The sequence below is a fragment of the Mustela nigripes genome, chromosome 8, assembly GCF_022355385.1.
Source record: "Mustela nigripes isolate SB6536 chromosome 8, MUSNIG.SB6536, whole genome shotgun sequence".
NCBI classification, from domain to species: domain Eukaryota; kingdom Metazoa; phylum Chordata; class Mammalia; order Carnivora; family Mustelidae; genus Mustela; species Mustela nigripes.
In genome coordinates, this window is record NC_081564.1 from 66,503,830 (window position 1) to 66,525,338 (window position 21,509).

The window sequence follows — 21,509 nt, forward strand, 5'->3', positions numbered from 1 at the left end:
CACAGTGTCATTGTCACTGTGCAGGCCAGCAAACAGCCACCTTGGTTCTCAGAGGGCTTACAGTCTAACCGAAGACTGGGGGGGATCCGGGTCTTCAGATCGCCTGCATTTAATGGGAGGAGAGTTGCAGTGATGGATGGAGGGCTGAGGGAGCCGTGGAGCGTCATAACTGCTTACGACCAGGAGACATTCCTCGGCTGAGAGCCATGATCTCTAGGCCCCGGGTCACCTGTGAATGCCACCGGCCCACAGAGGAAAGGGGGTGGCCCAACTCTGGTCCATCCAGAGCTGTCAGTCATCTTAACTTTTCATCCAGCCAGTAATTATGGAGGACCACAGTATTTATCACCGCGGGGCATGCAGAAGTGAAGGAAACACGGCCCCTCAACTCCTGAAATTTCAAAACGTGCTTGGGGAGATAAGCTAAGAAGCAACAACCTAGCTTATTTAGATACCAGGATGGAGCACTAAGAAGTTTACCCAATGTGCCATGTCACCAAGTTGATCAATTCTCATGCGAACCAGGATTGGTTCTTTTATGGGCATTGATGCCAATGGCAAAGTCTGGACAGTATTGCAGGGGTGAACAGAAGTGGGGAAGATGTGGCAGACAGAGGGAAAAGCCTGGTTCCAGAATGTGTGGTGCAAGGGTAAGGCAGCAGCTACATGGGACATGGGGGGGGGGGTGCGGGATGGACACCCCTTAAAGCTCTGGGAAACAGTCTGCCTCCAACCCCAAGGCAGGAACCTGGGTTTCCTGGCCCCCCGGCCCAGGGCACCTTCTGTTGCATTACCATAAGCAGAAGCTTAAAGCCAGTCCTCAGGACCAGCAGTGTGGGGTACAGATGGGGAGGTGGGGGATAGTGATTAACGCTTTTCCTCCAGGTAGGCTTCTGATCTGACACAGGAGCACAGGCAGTGAGAGCAGAAAGAATTGCTTCCTCCACGGAAGTGATTTGGTTGGAAAAGCTGTGGTTCTGCCAGGAGTCCTGGCCATGCCTTTAAATCCTGGCCCTCGAGTCAGCCACCCAGGCCCATAGCCCCGAAGCCAATCCCATGGGCCCAGCTTGTGCACACTGACCTTCCTGGTTATGCCAGGGGTGCTTGGAGCCTGGAGCTGGGTGGCTCTGCAGGCCAGCTCTCCACTCCTACTAAAAGGCCACACTCTGGTCAATGTCGCCTTCTCAAAAAAGAAAGGAGGGAGGGAGCGGGGATCTCATCCTTGTAAACCTCATGGATAAAGGGCACAGCAAGTGCATCAGCTTTCCCTTCTGTTTCTGCAGCGGGGCCATCCGGCAGATGGGCGCTGCCCTTCTGACACACCCCACCTCGGGAGGGCTACAGGGAGGGCCTGGCGCTTGGCTGGGGAGGCATTTTGCTATGTTCCAGGGAGGCAGCGTCAGTGTTTGGAGCTGCTGGCAGCGGAGGGCTGTGTGCCGTACGCCAATGGGTCCTCACCAAGCTAACTGCATCGTATCAGTGACCCAAAGAGGGTAGCACAGGGCCCAGGATGGGGAGGGACGGTCAGTGAGCAAATGACAAAAAAAAAGACAAAAACCTGCATTTGCTTCCAAAATAAAACCAAGCAAAAACTGATGGTGGCTTGATTAAATACATGAGCAGGAAGGGAAAGGCTTGGATTACATGAGTACTTGCCTTTCACACCCCGGAGGGAGTGATCACTGCTGTGGTCCATGACCTAGGCCGACACAGGTAAGCCAGAGGTCTTCCCACGGCCCTTCGGCAAAAGGAGAAAAATGCTAAGTTCACAGTTTCCTTGGAGACTGAGGTCAGGTGAAAATGATCACATTTGTGCAGCATCGTTCTTGAAAACCTCTTAAATGGCCTGTGAACTTGAGAACACTTGGTCCGGAGTATGTACCCTGGGTGATAATTGTGTACATATAAATGTATCCTGTGTGGTCTGCTACAAAGAGGGCATGAGCCCCATAGGGTATTTTCATTTTATTTCTAAGTACATGTGGGTGAACTTGAGCAAGGTAGGCAAGCACCTGCCTGGGACCCTGTGTAAAAGGCCGTCTGTAGGGTGGCGTCATACTTTGCACACAGCGGAGGCTGATCCGAGGAGAGGACCACCTTCTATTTAAAGTCCTGTCCTTTGTGAAATGAGGGTTATGGTAGATGGAACGTCCTCAGGCAGAGAGAAACATAACAACTCCCCATTTTTAAATTTAAATTTTACCGGTCTATAAAATTGAAAAGGCTGGGAACTACTAATCTAGGCCTAATACTTTATTTAAATCAAAGAAACTCTTAAGCTTTGTATGTTGAAGACTAAACAGAAGGAGAGTCAACTCTTCCATTTTTTTTCTCCCATAGTGAACATCAGTCTCAGTTTTGGCTCTGTCTCTGTCTGTCCACCTAGTCATTCTGGCTGGGCTCCAATGTCACTTTCTTAGACCTTTTCCTGTCCTCTGGTCGAAAAGCATTGTCCTCTTCTTCGTTTTGGTTGTTTCTTTTTGTTCCAGTTCACCGGTCTCTGTTTAAGTGATCTCTTTCTTTTTAGCTCCATCTTGTTGGCTGTCCCCTTCCCCTTGCGGGATGGAAGCCCTGATCAGTCCACTGCTGGGTTCGCGGGAGTGTCGCAGGAGTGAATGAAAGCCCAGTGGTTCCTGAGGGAGGGGCCACATTTTGGCCTCTCGCTCCCAGCACCAGTGCCTGTGCTACCCTTGGAGGTGCTCCACAGTCTGAGCATAGAAGCCAGTCTCTCCACGCCCTCTCCCTGCACCTGCTCCTCGTCTCATGTGGCTTGACCTCTTCAGTGGCCTGCGAGCTGCCCGCTGCCCTCTGGCCTGGCCAGGCTGACCTGACTCGGTGTTTCACTCACCACTTCTCTTGTGAGAGGTGGGCGTTGACTGTCTACATGGAGGAGGCTGAGGCTGCAGCAAGCTGCACTTCTGTCCCCTGAGAATGTTCTGGACACAGCCAGGGGGCTCAGGAAGCGGTTGGTGAGGGGACCCTGGTGCCCACATTCTAGGATGGCGTCCCTGGGGGTTTGAGCTGCTGCTTCCTGGCAGGTGCATGAGGGACATGGGTGGAAATACTGAGGAGGCCTCAGGGGTGGGGGGCTTCCCGGCATAAGGATTTGGAGTGCAGATGGTGACATATCCCTAGCACAGACTGTGCCAAAGAAAAGAAGAGGTTGAGGGGCATCTCAGCATCACTGCTAGAGGTCATTTGGTCAGGAGATCCCGCCACACGGCCCGCAGGTGCCCTCATACTTACTGACCCCTGACTACTCCCAGTTTGTGTACTGAGCTGTACCAGAGATCATTCAGGAGAAGCAAGAGCAAACCATTAATTAACGCCTGCTTCCTGGCAACCTGCACCAAGGCCGCCATCTTTCTTAGTCTGCTTCCGGTAACTGAGGGTAGCCTCAGGCACCTCTTCCTCCGGGAGGTCCTTGTTCCATTCCATTTCTTGCACCTCTTCCAGCCTTTGGTCTGCCATGGCTCGAAGGCGGTCGCTTTTTCAGTTCATCAGGCCTCCCGGGACCCTCAGTAAATGTCCCTCATCAGGAGAGTGGAGAGCACATGTCTGTCCCAGTTGCATCCGCATGGCTGCTGCCATGTCAGTGAGCCCCGGGAATACCACTGTGCATCCAGGATGGCCCCTGGGCTCACTTGCACAATGGAAGGCTGACAATGGTAGTGGAAAATCCGGCCCCTCGGCAATGGGTTCCTTTACATTTTATGCCATAGAATGCAGAAAGAATGCTCTAACATTGTTCTGTTGTTTCTCAGAAAGAATGCTCTAACGTTGTTCTGTTGTTTCTCAGTTTCTGTTCATGTTCTCGCCCATTTTTTCTCTTCATTCAGAAATTGTCAAGCAAATGCCATTTGTATTTGCAATTGCCCAGTGGATTCTTCCTGACGTGGGTTCCAGTGGGAAGGGGCGGGGGTGGTCATGTTTGCTTCCCATGACTTCATGGATATAATGAGATCCCATGCCGGACTGCTTAGGACTTCTTTGGTTATGAGTGATAGAAACCCACCTCAAAATATTTGAAAGATAAAAAGGGGAAGTTTATTGGCTCACAAAATCAAAGGAAGTCATGACTAAAGAGGCAATTATTTTCATCTTCATTTTCCACCAGGAGGCACCCGGTGTGGCAACAGAGCCGGGATCCAGGTTGTGTGATGGGTGTGTGAGACATCAGTCAGGACTCCTTTGGTTTTTATGGTGAGATACCCAACTTGAAGGAAAAGGGAGGGGTGGGTTCCCCATGAGGGCTCGCTTCCCCATGGCAGCGAGCTAGTCTCTGTGACTGCCCTACCATGCAGCACAGACCCCCAGATGATGATGAAGGTCATGGGCTCAGCCTGAAGACTGACACAGGCAAAATGTTCACAGGCAATTCTGGGGGGTCCCAGAGAACCTAAGTTCAGCTCTTCCTCTAGAAGAATGTCCAGTTCTCTTGGAGCCAGCAACAATAGGCAAGCAACAGCACTTTTTCAGAGTGAGTGGAGTCTAGGGTCTGCATTCCAGGGTGTGAGTGGAATTGTAAGCAGGGGGCAATGCTGGTGGTTCAGCCTCTTGGTCTCATCCCTGTCTACATTTATCTGTGTTTTTTACATGGGGGCTCCACCTAAGGTCTTGTTTTTTTTTTTTTTATTCTTTTATTTTTTTTTAAAGTCTCTACTGCTTGAAAAAATAAATTAAAAGAAAAGAAAACCACAAATTTGAACACAGGGAAGCTTGTCTGCCCCTCACCTTTCTTTCTAGAACAGTGCAGCCTAGAGATTCCAGGAATTTTAGAAACATTACCTGTTTATTTCACTGGACGTGACCCACACATCCTGCCCACGTGCCCACAGTGAGACCTTGGTAGGATAACTTCTTAGAAGCTTTGAAAAAACATGACTCCCCGCAGGAGGAAGCCTCTGCTATTGAGACAAGCTCATTGTCAGGGAGCTGTACATGGCATTTTTATGGCCCATTAAGTTGCCAAGTGCTGTGGCTGCTTTGTACTGTTCACTCTTGGGATATCTCCCCAAGTTGGGCTGGAGATGGGGGAGCCTGGGGAGGCCTGAGCCAGCTTGGCCAGAGGTTCTGTCCTGCCTCTTCAGGGCTCCAGCTCCCTTGGCTTGCCCAGTGGGCACAGCAGAACCAATATCCTGTCTTTCTTCTGCCAGACTACTGATAAGGCCCTCTACCTGAATCTTCTGGTATCTTCTGGAGAGAAGGAACCTTTAGTTCCCATGTACTTCTTGCGAGCGACAGGAGCCTAGTAGGGCCGATCAACATGCATGCTCAGGAAGGAGAGGAGAGGGTTCGAGGTCTCCAAGAGGTCCAGGTGGAGAGTTGACATCCAGGTGTGTCACTGGACAGAGAAGAGTGGGAACACACGCCTACCTCGTCAGAAAAGTGGTGAAGACGCCTCGCCACGTGAACCCCCCCCCCCAACTCCCCTGCTTCCCAATAAAGGCCACACAGTGCTGTTCGTCCAGATCTTCTGCAATCTGGGGGATGCTTTACACACTAGGAGGAAGACTCTTGTATTGGTATAATCCTCTCCCTCTGCAAAGCGCTAAAGTGTGAGCAGAAGATAACAGACATGTGAGACCGTTCGGCTTGGATGATTTCTATCAGGCTCAGGTCTGGGATTAGTAGACACAGGTCAAAGGTCACAGGAAAATCTCCCTGAGCGGAAAGTGGGCACGGGGTTCCACGAAGTGTGCATGTCTTTCCAGCTTCCCTGCCTTTCCCATCTTGCTGGTCCCTGCAGGTGTGCCCGATGGTGGGGCTGGGCCAGAAGGTGGGGGAACCCTGCCTACTTTGGGGATTTGGGTCTCCTCAGACAAATCAAAAGCACTGGGAAGTAGGGGACTGGGCAGGGTCTCAGGCTGTTGGTTGGATGAGGGACCAGAAGACCCCAACACAGAGCCTGGTCCTCCACCCCTAGAGCTGCATGACCCTATGCGTTATGGCCCCAAAGGCCTGGAGTGGACAGGTGTGGAGTTAGTAGCACTTGCCCACTAGGGAGTATCTGATGGCCTTAGGACCACCCATATCAGACAGGGCCCTGGAGAACCGCATGAAAGGAGCAAGCTGCACCTGTGGAGGGAGCACATGGGGAGACCCTGAGGCCAGCCTCGTGCTGTGAGCCTGCAGCTGGGACCATGCTGTAGGATCTGGTTGGGAGAGCCAGGAGCGTCCTCATGTTCTAGGTCCACCATCACAAAGTACCACCAACCGGGGGACTCAAAGAACAGACATTGACTGTCCCCCAGTTCTGGATCTAGAAGTCTGGGATGGAGGGGTCTATAGGGCCAGTGTTTTTTCTGAAGACTCTGGAGAAGAATCCTTTCTTGCCGCTAGCTTCTGGTGGCTGCCAGAATTCTTTGTGTCCTTTGGTTCAAGCTTGTGTTGGTCCAACACTGCTGGTGTCTTCTCATCGCCTTCTCCCTCTGTGTCTCCAGTTTCTCTGTAGCTAAATTTCTTTCTTCTTCTAAGGACAGCAGGCATTGGGTTTAGGGCCCGCTCTCCTCCAGTACGAACCCATCTCTACTGGATCCTATGTGCAAAGACCCTATTTCCAAACGAGGTCATGTTCACAGCTCTGCAGGGTAGGACTCCAACTAATCTTATTGAGGCACAGAACTGTACCTGTTCCAGGAGGAGAAGAGGACGACAGAGATGGCCCCAAACTGGACACTGGTCAGGAGCACCAGTGCTGGCCCTCAGAATGCTCTGGTCCTTCCCTGTCTGCCCACAGCACCAAGCAAATCTCCACACACTCCCGTGACACTCGTGTCATTGGCCAGCAGTTGGAGGCAGTAACACACCTTCTCATGAGCATCTCTCAAACTCCTTAGGACCCAGCCCAGGTTCCAGCTCCGTGGCAAGGGCTTCTCTGACCCTTCTCCTAAGGAGGGTCCTCATTTCTTCTTTGGCTGCCCAAGGCGTCTCTGTTCAGTGTCTCCATGGCCCGTGGCATCCATCAGCTTACTCCTTTGTGTTCCCTGACCTCCAGGGCTGGAGCTGGGTCTGTTCGTTCTGGTTTTCTCCCTCTGAGGCACCTGGCACAGGGGAGGCCTTTAGCGCTGGCTGCGTGAGAAAGGACCACGGATGGACGTACGGGTGGGTGGGTAGACGGACGGAGGCGGAGTAACAGGAGTCTCCCCTGACCATCCCCACCCCCGCTGGTGCATCCCCTTGCCAGCCTGCTCTGCTCAGTAGCGTTTTCATCAATTATCACAGCATCTGCTTATCTGACCGTTGTCTCTCTGCTTTCACTAGAATGTGTGCTCTGTACAAACAAGCATTTTGCCTATTTCTGTTTTACTACTGTATGCGCAGTGCCTAACATGGCCATTTTTATAGGTCAAGGTGAATGGAAGAGCGGGTGGGTTTTGGGGGGGTTGGAAGTGGGGACCCTAGCGGGAGCGTGTCACTGTGATCACAGAGTCAGTGGGTTGCAGAGCCGCCCGAGCAGAGCCATCTCTGTGCAGGCTCCTTGCTCGGTGAGTTCGTTGGCCCTCGCTCACGACACTCTTCCCCCAGGGACAAGGCCCTTGCACTCCCAGCCTGGGGCCTGCAGCCTGCTGGGCTTGCCTTTACTGCGCAGAAATACTGCCCCGGGTTGTGAGGACCCGCCTCAGCCTGCCCTGGGATGGGCGGACTTCACATAACGTGTTTCTGCAACTGGAGCCATCAGGGACTGGCCCGCAGAGCTGCATCTTAACGTTGCCGACCTCCGAGTCGGGTGTGTGTGTGTGTGTGTGTGTGTGTGTGTGTGTGTGTTGCACGTGTATTCAGCCAGTGCAGCATGCAGAAGGAGTATTACCTTCCCTCTGTCCCTGGAGAGGCTTGGTTTATATAATCTACTTGTCTCCCAGGCCCATTTAGTGAGCAAAAGTGGTCAGAGGTTGGGGGTAGACTGCAGCCAGGTTTCAGAGGGCTGGGAAGAAGGGTTCTGAGCGGAGAAGTGGAAGAAGACCAGGCATCGCCGGGGGTGGTCACCGGGGGTGGTCCAGCATAGCGCTCTGTGACGGAAGACTGTGGAGACCCGCCAGGCAGCTGGTAAACCAGAAGGCCGGTGCTCTCATTTATGGAGGTGTGGGCGCCCTCCCACCTGGACCGACATTACCTGGACTGACATCCATAGGGACCTCTTTCAAAGCATGGAGTGGAAGAATTTGTTAAGCAAAGAATTACAGCAAAGGCCACTCTCTGCTCTTAGAGGGTAATTCCACCAAGCCTGATAAATTTCTCATTCTCCACTTGAGGGATAGATTCTAAAAAGCAGGGAGGGATCTCTGGTGTAAAGCCAAAGCCCCATCTCCCCTGGCCAGGCCTGGAGATACCAGTGCACACTCCTTTCTGGATTCTCATTAGTCGCACTGGTCATTGGGTGCCTCTTGCCTAGGATGTGCCGCCCTTTGCCACCCTGGCTTATGTAAAATGTTTTAGGGCTGCTGCTTCCTGGAGAGTGATTGAGTGAGAAAGGAACACATTCCTTTGAGGCTGGATCTTCTTTCTTCTTTCTTTTAACACTTGGGGTTCCCTCTACCCAGAATATACTGCCCCCGGATTTTCTTCCCACCTTTTTAAATTGAGACATGATTCACGTTACCCTGAAACTCACCTTTTTGAGGCATATGGTTAGTTGTTTTTTAGTATATTCACAAGGTCGTGCAACCATCTAATTCCAGAATATTTCCCTCACCCAAAAAGAAACCCAGTACTCATTAGCAGTCACCACCCCCTTCCTCCCTCTCCCCAGCCCCCGCCCACCACTGATCTGCTTTCAGTCTGCAGATGTGCCTATTCTGGACATTTCGTAAAGATGAGATTGTACAGTGCGTAGTCTTCGGTAGCTAGCTTCTTTGCCGGAGCGCAATGATTCTAAGGTTCACCCACATCACCACATGTATCAGAACTTCCTTCTTTTTAGGGATACCTGGTGGCTCTGCTGGTTAAGCGGCAAACTCTTGGTTTCAGCTCAGGTTGTGATCTCAGGGTCATGGGATCGAGCCCCACATTGGGCTCGAGCTCAACAGGTCTCTGCTTAAGGATTCTCTCTCTCCATTTCCCACCAGTCTCTCTCAATCTCTCTCTCTCTCAAATAAATAAATAAATCTTAAAAAAAAGAAAAGAAAAGAAAAGAATTTCTTCCATAGCTGTATAATATTCCATTGTATGGACATACCACATTTTCTTATCCAGCTGTCGGTTAGCAGACCCTCGGGGTGTTTCCAGTCACAGCTGTTGTGAGTGAATGATGTTGAGGTGAACATTCGTGTGCAGAGTAAAGAACTTCTGCCAACACAGATCAGCAGGCAGCTAGCCTGATGGCAGGGGTGTGACTGAGCACAGATTTCCTCTTTCTTCATCGGCTGGCCTCGTCTTTGCCCCTGTTGACACCAAGTCACCCTCGTCTTAGAAGGAGCGCAGGCAGTATCCTGAGTTGCCTGTGTCCCTTGGTGTCGACCACCTGCCTGAGAAGCAGAGTGGATGATTGCAGAAGGCTCTCCAGGGAAGCCAGTGTGAATTGTGTGCCTGTCTCCTGCAGGAGCCCCTGAAAGTCGAATGCAAGGCACTTACTCATTCATTCACCCAGTCCAAGTGGTCTTGAGGGTCCTCCAGCACCCGGGCCTGGATTGCTCCTAGGGAGGGAGGGCCTCAGAAGTGCAAGATTTTGTCCTTTGTCACTTCTTTAACGGATTTCTGGCCTCGCCGTGAGGTCTGCCAGCCTCGGGCCAAAGAAGGCACAGGCCGAACTTCTGCCTTCCTTTCCCAACTCCGCAGCTGGGTCACCAGCCCTCTGCTCATCCCTCATCCCTTCCCTAACCTGAGCTCCCCCATCGCCGGGCAAACCACCTCAGTCTCTGTGCCAGGACTGGGGGCTCCACGAGGAGAGGGACCAGTGCAGCCTGGCCGGTTTGGGCCCACCCGGCCCTGAGCTGAGTGTCAGGACGATGGGGAAGATGATGAAGGTGAGGGAGATGGAGAAACCCCCGGAGAGACCTACAGACGCTTGCTCCATACCAGGCCCTAGACTACGTTCTTTTCAACCTTCATCAGCTCAGCTAACCCTCACCGGGACCCGAGGAGGCTGATGCTCTTATGACAGATGTGCAAACCGAGAGCTGTCGAGGGGAGATTAGCTATCAAGGTCACACGATCATCGAAAGGGAGAGCCGAGAGCTGGCTGCTCCCCGTACAGCTGCAGAGCCCATGCTTAGACTACTGTGACCTTGTCTACGTGTGCACACATATATATTGATTTGGGGGGGGAGATAGATGGATGGACACTTCATTAGAAGCCCTGAGTGGCCAGCAGGTCCCCTGGGCCACACTGAGTTCGGGGAGAGCTAGGACTGCAACTGCGTTGGAGTCCCGAGGGCGGCTGCCTCCTGCTACGGTGCATGAAAAATGAGGACAGGGTGCAGGGCAGAGCCCCGGACTCTGAAGCCCCAACAAGGGCGGCCGCACGTCCCGGGCTCGTGGAAGACCCAGGGCTGCGGACAGCTCCTTCTGCCCGGCCCCGAGGTGAGGTCCCAGTCCAGGCCGCCAGCTTGAAAGGGAGCCTCAGCTTCCTTCCATTGTCTGCGTGGGGCACACCCAGTGTGTTCCTGCGGTGACCCGAGGCCCGGAGGGAGGGAAGGGGCCAGCCCAGAGCTGGGTCAGGATGGGAGAGGGGAAATGAGAGGGGAAGACGTGGTGCTTTTCCTTGTTTGTGTTTTGTATTAAAGAAAAGCAAATAATATCCTTTGAGAAAACCATTAAACAAAGCACATCCTAAGGCTGCAGAGGCCCATTGTGGCTGTCTGGAACCCAGAGTTCATTCATGACTTTTCGGCCAGATTATTGGAGGCGAGGGACAGGGTAGGAGGCAGGGGTTGTTATGACAATGAATGTTGAGATGTGCATCCCCTCCCTGGACTCCGTAGGAGGTTAGGCCGTGATGCATCCATAATGCTAGAGTCCCCTGTCCTCCTGAGCCTATTGCCTGTTGTCCTCCTACTGCCCCACCCTGGGAAGCTCCTTGAGACTGGCCAGAGCTGTCAATATCCAGCCCACCTCGGTTGGTGGCTACACCCTGAGAAGGCAGCCTGATGGGACCCTCCATGGTGGAACCTGCAACTAGAGGGCTGGTACCATAGAGGATCTGGGCCTCAGTCTACCCATCTATAAAGTGCAGATGGTTGGGCTAAAGGAACGCTCACTGACCACTCTGCAGCACACTGGGCCCTGTCACTCCCTCTTACCCTGTACGTGTGAAGGGCCTTGTGGGCCACATGGGGGGTGACACTCCGGGTGTAGTGTGCATCAGACCTGTACACGGGTATCCCAGACCCAAGTCAGACTACCCCCTCCCCCCAGCCCTCCAGGCCCAGGTCCCCTCCACCACCCCCTGCCCACCCCCACCCTTACAGGTTGCCCATAATATGCCAGTGCTCGCACCCATGTCCCACCGTGACACACTTTCCTGCTGGGGGGAGGGCGATGGTTAAGAACAGAGCTGACCATCAGCCCAGCTTCTGCAGATCATTCTGCCTGGGGCCTGGCATTGACAGAATCAGCCCCCTGTTATAAGCAGAGGGTCCATCTCTAACCTTGACATAGGTGTGTAGTTATTGTACCAATGGCAACGTACAAAAGATTTTACCCAGTTTAAAGTTTAAAAAAGCATTGAAGCATTATCTTGGGATTTTACCCAGTTTAAAGTTTAAAAAAGCATTGAAGTATTTTGCATTTCTCCTAAACACTCCCCAGGAGTATGAGGAATAAGGGTCTTGAGGCGGAATTGGACAGGCCATCCTGGACCAGGGTGAGGCAGCCGGTGTTCTAGCACACTGCATCTCCATGACACTCGGGGTTTGCAAGGCACTGCATCTCCTTGATCCCCTCGACAGCCCAGAGAAGATCCTGACATCCCCAGTGTGTCAGGAAGCATAGAGATGTCATGAGCGTTCAAAGAGTAACTTGTCCTTGGTCATGCAGCCATGAATCCGGGACCTGGCCCCAACTCCGTCACTAATTCTCCACGAAACTTTGAGCAGGTTCATTCATCCCTCTGGCCCTGAGCGTTGTCATCTGGAATTTGCGTGACTGGATATAACACATTCTGAGGTCCCCTTTGTGTCCCTACTGTTCTTCAGTCCTGTAATTCCAGCATCGTTGCCTGGTGGGAAATTGACTAACACAGTTTCCATTTCTCAGTCTGGATTTGGCGGTCAGAGTCTAGTCTTTCCAAACTCCCGATTTCCTTTTGGTCATAGACGTTATCATCAATAGTTATGTTTAAGGTCTTTGCTCTCTTTCACAAGTTACTCACGATCCCCCTTCCTCCCACACCACACAGGGCTACCACCCGATGCCCCACGAAGTGGAGATCGCCCACACGAAGAAGTTGTTCCGACGGAGGAGAAATGACCGGAGGTAGGAGAGACTCCGTCAAGAGCTTTGGGTTTTCTGTCCTTGGCCGGCCGTCTCTAGTTCCATTAGTTCTGACCTGGGTTTTGCTTTTCCTGGGGACCCACTGATACCCATGAGATGAAGTGATGGGGTCAGGTACCAGTTGGGAAGTGGGAGCCCCACTTCTCGGGGCTGGCCCAGGAAACAGATCCCTCCAGGAGGCCAGGGACAGGGTGCTGGTTCCACAGCTCAGGAAGAGAAAGGAAAGGCTCTTTCCATTTGCAGCAAGGACAGCAGTCCTCAAGGGACTAGGTCCCAGCTAACATGTGTTTTGAGACATGGCCTCCAGGAGGCTCTGAAGCTCACGATTCCAAGGGCATCTGTGTCTCCTGCTCTTCCCTAGTCACTGCAAGTTGTCACTGGCTGTGCTCGGCTCTGTGGTGACAGGCGACCAGCAGATCCGCAGCCACGCGTGCACCTGCTCTCCAGTGCCTGGAGGAGCAGAACCCAGGGTCTCCCCATAGTTCGGCGTGCTGGGTGATAGCAAGGGGCCAGAAAAAAAGTGCCCCGAGGCAGCTGGGGCTCGGAGTCCCAGGAAGACCTGCCTTTGTTCCTGGGGAGACTTTTGCGTGGAAAAATCTTCGTGGTAGATTTCAAGTGGAAAACTCCAAGTACAGAGCGATGTTTGTAGTCTGTGGACGTTTGTAGTAAAGCAGGGTTAGAGTATGTTTTCTGTGTGGATATGCATCAGTTATTTCTGGTTGGAAACATTAGAAAAAAGGAAGGAAGGGAAAGAGGCAGGAAAGAAGGAAAGAGAAAAAAGGCTTCTGCCCAGGGAATTAAAATGAGGCGTGTGCCTCTATAGGGAATCACTTCTTGGATCAAAGGGATGGCCTGTGGTTTTACCTTTAACGAACAGAATATTCTTAGAGAACCAAGGGAACAGTCTAGGCGACATCCCTTCCTTGCAAAGTGGAGGTGCCTGTTCTCCTCCTGCCCCCTTGAAATGAGGGCCATGGCTGACTAGGGTCCCTGGGCCTCCCCTCCACACAGGGGCCCTGAACAAGGCACGTTGGGTGCTGGCCACAGCTCAGGCCACCTGGACGACAGGTCCCCAGGACTCGTCGTCATCAGCTGGTGGACTTAGCAGGTCAGAGGCCCTCCCAGGAGACAGGAATCACACCACTAACTAGGAGGAAGGCCATCCTGGCTTAGGAACCAGAAACACTAGGCTTGTTATGAAGCAGCAGGGAAAGGGGAAACTGAGCCAGGAGCGTTGGACCAAGCCATGACCAGAATCATTGACCAGAATGATTACTGTGTGGACCGCCTCAGTGCTGTGCTGCTTTGCCAAGATAATGCCTCATTTCTGGGCTCCTAGAGGAGGGAAGAAGAAGGGAGCACATCTCTAAAAGGGGAATGGGGCTCTCGGGCGACTGGGGAAGAGGGAGAGTAGAGGCTGGGTGTCCCTCCTCCCCTGTCCCCCAGCCCGGTCCCGAGTCTGTGTCTGGAGGTGCGGGGAGTCCCCGAGCTTTGAATGTACAGTCACCCCCTGACCCAGAAGCAGCGGCAGGCTGCTGCTCTCCTTCCAGGCCAGACACACCTTGGCTCGTGGACCTGGCCGCCTGTCTAAGCGGGACCCCCCCCCCCCCCCCCCCCCCCGGGGGGCCCCGGGGGGCGCCCCCCCCCCCCCCGGCCCCGCCCCCCGGGGGGGGGGGGCCCGGCCCCCGGGCCGAGGGGCCCCCCCCCCCCCCCCCGGACAGCGGTGGGCCTCCGGAAAGCAGCCGCTGCCCCAGGAATATAGGAAGAGGGGTGTGACAGGCACGCACGGGGAAGCTGACCTTCCGCCGGGCCACGCTCGTGTGAACGAATGCCCGGTTAGGTCAGCGCACCTCGCAGAGGATGTGGACCCGGGACGGGGTCCAAAGCGAGGCAATAAAGATGATTAAAGGGATGGAAAGTATGTCCCGGGAGGAGAGGCTAACGGGACGGGGCCGGGGAAGAGGAGTCTGCAGGGAAAGCACGGTCACGCCAATAAATTCGTGAAAGATTTCCACGGAGGCTAAGAGCAGCTGCGTCACATTCAGAGGGACCCAAACCAGGGGCAGCCAGCCGGTAATGGAAGAAGTCGGTGTTCAGCTAGACCCAAGATGGGCTCGGGGAAGAAACGGCTTGGTCGCTGAAGCTGGCCTGTGTGGTGCCTTGTAGCCTGGAGCAGGAAGTCTGCTTCCTCTCCCCGCTCCGGTGGGAGGCCAGGCTGGGCGTGCCCTTGTTGCTTTTCGTTCCAATTGTTGAAGTCAGAGACACATACCCTGGAATTAGACCCTGGATGTGAATTCGGCCTCCCCCATTCACTAACTCTGTGACCTGGGCAACTTGCTGCATGCCCCTATTTCCCCTTCTGTAAAGTGGGTCTATGAAGTGGGAGGCTTGAATGATCAAATCCTTCTAAGGCCCCTAGAAACGGGCTTAGTGCCGCCCCGTTCTTGAGTCCAAGGTACACAGAAAGCTCCAAAAGGTGAGGGGTGAGGAGATGGCTGCAGAGGGGCTGGGCTGTGCCCTGTGATCTCACTTAGGAGCCCAGGGAGCTTTGCCCTGCATTCCCTCCAGGGTCAACCACCCAGGCAGACAAGGCAGGAGGGCCCCTCTGCTCCCACACTCCAGGGGCTGCTCCCAGGGGCTCTGTGATTAAAGTTGAACTGTGAATGTCTTCTCCTTGTTTTGCAGAAAAAGTTTAAGCTCCTCAACAGTTCCTAGGTTGTTGTCCTGGAAAATGTTCTGAAAACTTTTTGAACAGCTAGTAACCACTTCTTTCTTTTGGGAAATGACTCAAAGATATTTGCTGTTTTCAGGCAAAACGATGCATTTCGTGATAGCAAAGTACTGAGTATTTCAAGTACTCCTCAGAGAGCAGCGGCCTTGGGTGCTCTGTCCCCGGAGCCCTGCCGGCTGGAGGGGGCCCTACAGAGGTTCCCCTCCTGCCCCAATCTACCCACCCAGCAGGTGCAGACAGAGGAGGGGGCTCCCAGAGGGCAAAGTCATGGCCATGCTGCTGACCCACTGCCTGTGTTGAGTGAGTGCTCCCCTGCTGGGCTGAGACATTCTCTCCACCCCTCCCCACCCCGCTCCATTTTGCAGAGTGAGCAAACTGATGCAACCGACAGCCAGCAGTGCCTGTGTTCCCTGGGAAGCTGACTCTGGGTTGGAGAGGAGCGGGCAGGGCCCTTACTGAGGCACATCCTTTGGAACAATCGCTGTAGAGGGGAAGGGAAAGGAGCAGGGTAGGGCAGAAGGAGAAGCTGGGCTGCAGGGCAGTCTGGCTGGGGAGTTCTGACCCTTCAGGGAGGTGACTTCAGAGCTGTCCCACGATGGAGTGAAGGAGCAGGTCTTTATGTCCTCACTGCCACAACCTTATGCCGGCAACTGTCATCGCCCAAGGCAGTTTCCATAGGGGCTGAGAGCTGGGGGGGTGTCTGCCCCAGCACGTGCAGCCGCTGGTGGGGGGAGAAGTACACAGTTCCTGAAAGGGAGAGTGGGTGGTCCCTTACAACGAACACCCCAGTGGGAGCAGTACTTAACTCTCCTCCTGGGACTGATAGAGTGGTGCTCCGTACTACATTCTGGGCTCTGGAGCAGAGCAGGGAAGTGCCAGGCTTGGTCCCTGCTCTCCGGGGCCAGAGGTGTAGCTTGCACAACCTCTCTGGCTCCTGAAGCCACCAGAACGTGGTGTGTGACTGTGCAGCATCTGAGCGTTCAGAGAAAGGAGCCAGCAGGGGATGGCTGAGGAAGGCTTCCTGGAGGAGGTGGGCTTTGTACTAACCGTGAAAGAGGATTTGGAAGGGGGGTTGGGAGGAACGTGAAAGTTGCCACAGCTGGACAGGTGCGGGAACCAGGGATTCCTACCACCCCCTAGAAGTCACCCCCCACATCTCCCTAGGCACAGCCCTAGGTGCTGCTGCCACCACCCCAGCTGAACTAAGTGGAAGGGAAAAGCCAGAGTTCCTGATTCCTGATGGGCCCCAGCCCAGGGTGATACAAGCCCCTGTCAACCCTCCGGAGCCCAGCCTCTTAACAGAGCGGGGCCTCGAACATAGGCACGTTCCCTCCCACGCTGCCCTCACAGCTGGGGACACAGGAGAGCCGTTCTCCAGATTAATCTCTTTCATTAAGTGAGGTCTCAGAACGGTTCATTGGCTGCATGTGCAAAGCAGATTTGGAAGGAAGAAGGAAAGAATGCTGTGGTCATCCAGCTATGTGTCAGATGGTCCTGCTGGGTGAGGAGCAGGAGAGCGAGCTGTCCCCACACTTCTGCACGCCGCCCCTCCCTGGGTCCCCAGGTGGTGCGATCGGACCACATCCTGGACACTGTAGGGTGATTGGAGCCTCTGGCCACTCTTGCTGCCTCTGTCCTATGAATGACCATGACCGTGGCTCGGTGCCCTCTAATTGTGGAACCAATTAAGAATGTCATCCCTCCTTCCCTTCCTCTGCCAGCAGGTGCCCAAACCCTCCCTGGGTGCCCGGCTCTTTCCCTAGGGGCAGAGTGTCAGCCATCAGGTTTGATTTTGCAAGTTCTCTGTGACATCATCTGGGTCACTGATAAAAATGAACATGACATCTGGAATTAGGGGTGATGGATTTGCAACTTGGTAAATAAACTAAAAATCCTGAATTATGTCATTTAAGAGGGTAGATTTTGTTGTATGATTTACATATCAATAAAAATTTTTTAATGGATAAGTCCAGTCCCCAGACAGAGTGATGCGACAAACCCCTGGAAACATTCCTTGAATCTTGATGTCTGCAGGGTTCCCTAAATGTGTCAGGCAAGTGACCCTTTCAGAAAAGGCAGTCCGTTTGGTCTGGGTTTGTGTAAATCTGTGCTAGCCATTAGTGGTGACACTGTTTCTTTCGAATCATCTATTTGGGACTCTCTGAGAGAAAGAATAATTGTATTTTTCTGGTTTTTTTGTTTTGGTTTGGTTTAGTTTTGGAAAATTTGAACTGTATGCACACGGCTACAGTCTCTAGCACTTCGTTCTCCAAGATTCCTCAGATGTGTTCCGGGGCCATTTATGACCTTAGTGCAGAGTTCTCTTTTCCTGAACAAAATTGCTCCATCCCTTGGGCAAGAAGATGAAAACTCAGAGTCCCTGTCGTCTCCCACCATCCTGTCCTAGGTCCTGGGTGCCGTAGACTTGCTCCTCCGGGTCTGCCTTTCCTGGGCCAGCACTTGTCGCCTGACAGAAGTCAAACTTTTGTTTCAGCTGCCTCCTTAATTGTACATCATCTTCCTCAACAACCTTGTGCTCCTGCCCTCCTTCTCACTCAGAAGATGAAAATACAATTTAGGACCATCATCCGCCGTTGGTTGGCCCACTCTTTGTCCCGTCCTGATGACTACCCCATACTTTGATGGTCATCGCTGGGTATGGGCAACCCCTCATTCCATTCCAGAATCACTTCATCCCTCCTTCTCCTCAGTTCTAGGCTCAGGGGCGAGGACCCAGGGATGCCCTCTGCCTCCTTAACCCCCTTCCTGTAAGTCACAGTTGCTTAGGGGAGCTTGCCACTCCCTTCAGCGCCACACATGACCCCTGCAGTTGTGGAGGTTTATCTTGTAAGGATGTAAGCTCCAGCTCTTGCCAACCAGGAATGGGTCAGGAGATAACCTCATTCAGAACCCTAGATTTAGCCATTGGCTCATTCACACACGTTGTTAAGTTAGCCCTTTTGGAAGGAGAGTCAGTGCGCATTACCACAGATTGCACATTTGCAAATTTGCCTGCTTGCTAAAGCACGTGTGTAACCCCCAAAATCGGTATTCACAGTCCTTTCAAGGTCATTCATGGACATGCATGGGGCAGTGAGAAATTTGACTTGCCCAACAGGCACGTTCGCAGCCGAGGTCAGCTCAGGAGACGCCCCGCCTTTGTGTTTCAGCCCTCGACGCACAAACAAGCGTCCTTTTCACGATCGATTTAGAGCCATGATGTTCACACGTGTGTGCTTCATGTTGGTGACTTTGCTGTTTAAAGTGCTCCCAAGTGTAGTGCTGAGGTGTTTCTACTGTTCCTAAAGGCAAGAAGGCTGTGATGTACCTTCTGGAGACACATACACGTGCTAGATAAGTGTCATTCCCGCACGACTTATAGATAGTCCTGGTACCGAGACGCATTTTCAGGACCGATCGAGTGCTGTTGTCCATGAGTTCACCACTGAGGCATCAACACTCTATATTAAGCAAGGTGTCTTTGAGCAGAAACACATAATGTAAAGTTTATGGATTGATCAAATGGGGAAAATGTGGCGGCCAGGGTCTCGCAGAAACCTAACCCTGTATATCCCCTGGGAGCAATGGTTCGGTATTCCCTAATTCGGTGTTTGCGGGACTTTGTAGAACTTTGCTCCTGTAAATCGCTCTTGAAAGCAGGGTGGGGAGGTGGTCAAGGTAAAGGAATGTATTGTGAGGGATGGGATTTCAGACCTAGTGATTTATCCTGTGTGGCTGGTGGTGGCAGAGCTGGGGGCCAGAGAAGGGAGAAGCAGAAGACCCTTCCTCCCCGGGACGTCCCCTGGCTTGGGGTTCATAGAGGGGACCTCTGCTTTGTTCGCCTCATCCTGGGATGACGACATCCTTGAGCCTCCCGCACCCCCGGACTGCTTAGCACTGCAGTGACCATCATTGTCACCCTGTCATCAGGAGCCCAGGGGACAGCGCGACAGATCACGCTGCCATAGCCTGAGGTTTGTCTTTATATCCCAGCAAGGAAATTGCCCTCATTAAGTCCCTGCTAAAGATAGATAAGAAAATGGGACAGGCAGACCCCCACCTGGCAGGCAGCCCTGTCAGATTCGAAGCAACATGAGTCAGATAGGAATTATTTTTAGGCTCCTTCTCCTCCCTCCCCCACGCCCACCCCCAAGCAGGCACTCTTGGAAAGAAGAACAGCTCATTTCTTGAAACCAGATGTCCACATCCATGTCCAACGGATGTGAAATTCCAGCCCTGATAGGTCTAGAGAAGACCCCAGCCCCTGTACCAATCATGATGGCTGGATTCTCCCGTGGACCACGTAGCCACCTTGCGCCGCGATCCTGGGCAGAGCTGGCTGTGAGAGGGCCTGGCAAGGCTGGCCTGTGACTCACGTGGCCAGTGTCCCTTCCCTGGGTGCCCTTTCTGGCCCCTCTTCCCTGGCACACGCTCCATGCTCGGGATTGGCTCTGTGCGTCGCACTTCGTGGGAAAGAAAACAAGAGCCCGGGACCCCTCTCCCAGGGGAGGGCCAGCATGTCCCTTGGGCCGGGGCCCGTATCCGTGGGAGGGCTATTTTGTGCATTTTGGCCGAGCTCCCAGGTGCCGGGCCTGCCCACCCTGGCCGTGGGCATCTACCCGTCTGTGCCCGCTCTGGGAAAGCTGAGCCTTGCCCTTCTCTGTTCCTTCTCTTGCCCTCTTTCCAGATCGTAGGATGTATTCAGACCCCATAGACGCCAGATGGGGAAAGAGAGGGACCAGGAGGCGAGAGAGCTGGCAGAAGCAGAAGCAGGGTGCCCTGCGCCTAGAGGCCTGGGCGGTGGCAGGGTTGCCGACTGGGAAACCAGCTGAGATTGAGGAATGCCACCTTCACGGGCTCTGTGCCTGGGACGGGAGGGAGGGTGGAGACCCCAGGAAAAGCCACCTGAGTGGGTTCAGTTTCTCCTCCTTGGGGACCTCGGTCTCTCAGTTTCGGCCATCGTGGGCATTCAGGAGTTGGCTCAGGTGTCCTCAGGTGTCAGAAATGTTAACCCCCAGCCCTGCCTCCCTTGTTGGAACTTGTGGAAACGGGCAACTCTGGGGGGCCCCCAGGGTCTGGGCCCCGGGCACCAAGTCTGCATGGCCTTCCCTGGGGGTGTCACGCGTGGTAGGCAGCCCAGGGCTCTCGGCTTCATGACCAGCTCCCCCCTCCCTAGGCAGGGGCTCTCAAGGAGCTAAGGATCCTCCCCAAGCCGATTCTTCTTGCTGAATCCCAAGGACACTGACACACAGCCTGCAGAGGTGTGGATAGGTGACATCGATGGCAGGTACACAAGAAGTCCCGGAGGCCAGCTGGGGCTTTCAGTGCCAATAACCAGTGCCGCTGGTGTCTTCAACTCAGCCCCTGTGCCCTTTCCAGAAAGGTCTAGAAATGTAGGCCATTTCTGCTGCCCCGTGTGCATCTTTCAGGACCCAGTGTGGTCTAGGTCGGTACCCTACTACCCTGGCCACCTGGCCGAGTGCCCATACTCCCAGGGCTCTGGCTGCCAGAGATGGGATGCTGCCTGGGACCACCTCACTCAGAGGGCAGGCGGTACATGCCCCTGGTTCTGGGGCCTTTTGACCCGCCCTCCCGGGCAAGCCCAGCCCACCCTCACTCCTCCAGAAGTCACTCAGCAATTTAACAAGCATTTCCAGGATTCTGACCACATTCAGGACACACTGAGCCTTTTATGAAATGGCAGCTCCTCTTGTCTTGCCACCAGCCTTAGCAAGGAGATACTGGTTTTATTCCCACTTTACAGGTGGGGCAAGTCATTGGCACGGAGTGGTGCAGGAGCTGAGCCAGACAGCAAAGCTGAGCAGTCTGGCTTCAGAGCCTGTGTCCCCAACCAGTCCTCTGTGGAAAGCTCTCTGTCCCGCCCCCAGCATGCGCCGCCTCCCTCTTCGGGTCCTTCCCGGCCTCCTGCACAGCTCCCTAATGAACTCATGTGCCCCAGTGGTGAACAGCATGGGGCTGTTGTTTTCTAATGGACTGAGTGCAGAGCTAGTGCATAATTCAAAGGAAAAGTGAATGGCAGGGTTTCAGACGAGACCTTCCCGACAGAGCCACTCACCTTCTGCCTCCCGCACCCCAGCTCTGGCTCAGATGCGCCTGGAGAGCCCTTCCCTGGTTCAGAGGACTCGTGCATGGACATATTTAGGAGGTCCCTTCCGTAGCCAGGGTTATGGGGGCCCCACCTGGTGAGAAGCTGGAGGAGGGGTGGTATGAGTTCTGGAATGGTGGGCAGTTCTCCAGGGAAGGCCGTAGAGCCGAGCGCCCTTCCTCCTGCTCCCCCAGTCCCCGGGGGGCCGGGCCTAGGGTGCGCTCCCCAGGGTTTCCCAGCGAG

The 21,509-nt window shown here is 53.9% G+C and overlaps 1 protein-coding gene across 4 annotated transcripts in view; it reads left to right on the forward strand.

Annotated features, from left to right (window-relative positions):
• Window positions 1-21,509, forward strand: part of CTIF (cap binding complex dependent translation initiation factor) — a 279,477-nt gene that overhangs the window by 140,004 nt on the left and 117,964 nt on the right. For all 4 annotated transcript variants that reach the window (XM_059409620.1, XM_059409622.1, XM_059409623.1 and 1 more), the window contains one exon: window positions 12,335-12,411. In XM_059409620.1, the coding sequence (XP_059265603.1) occupies window positions 12,335-12,411 (77 nt within the window). The remainder of the gene's footprint in view (window positions 1-12,334; window positions 12,412-21,509) is intronic.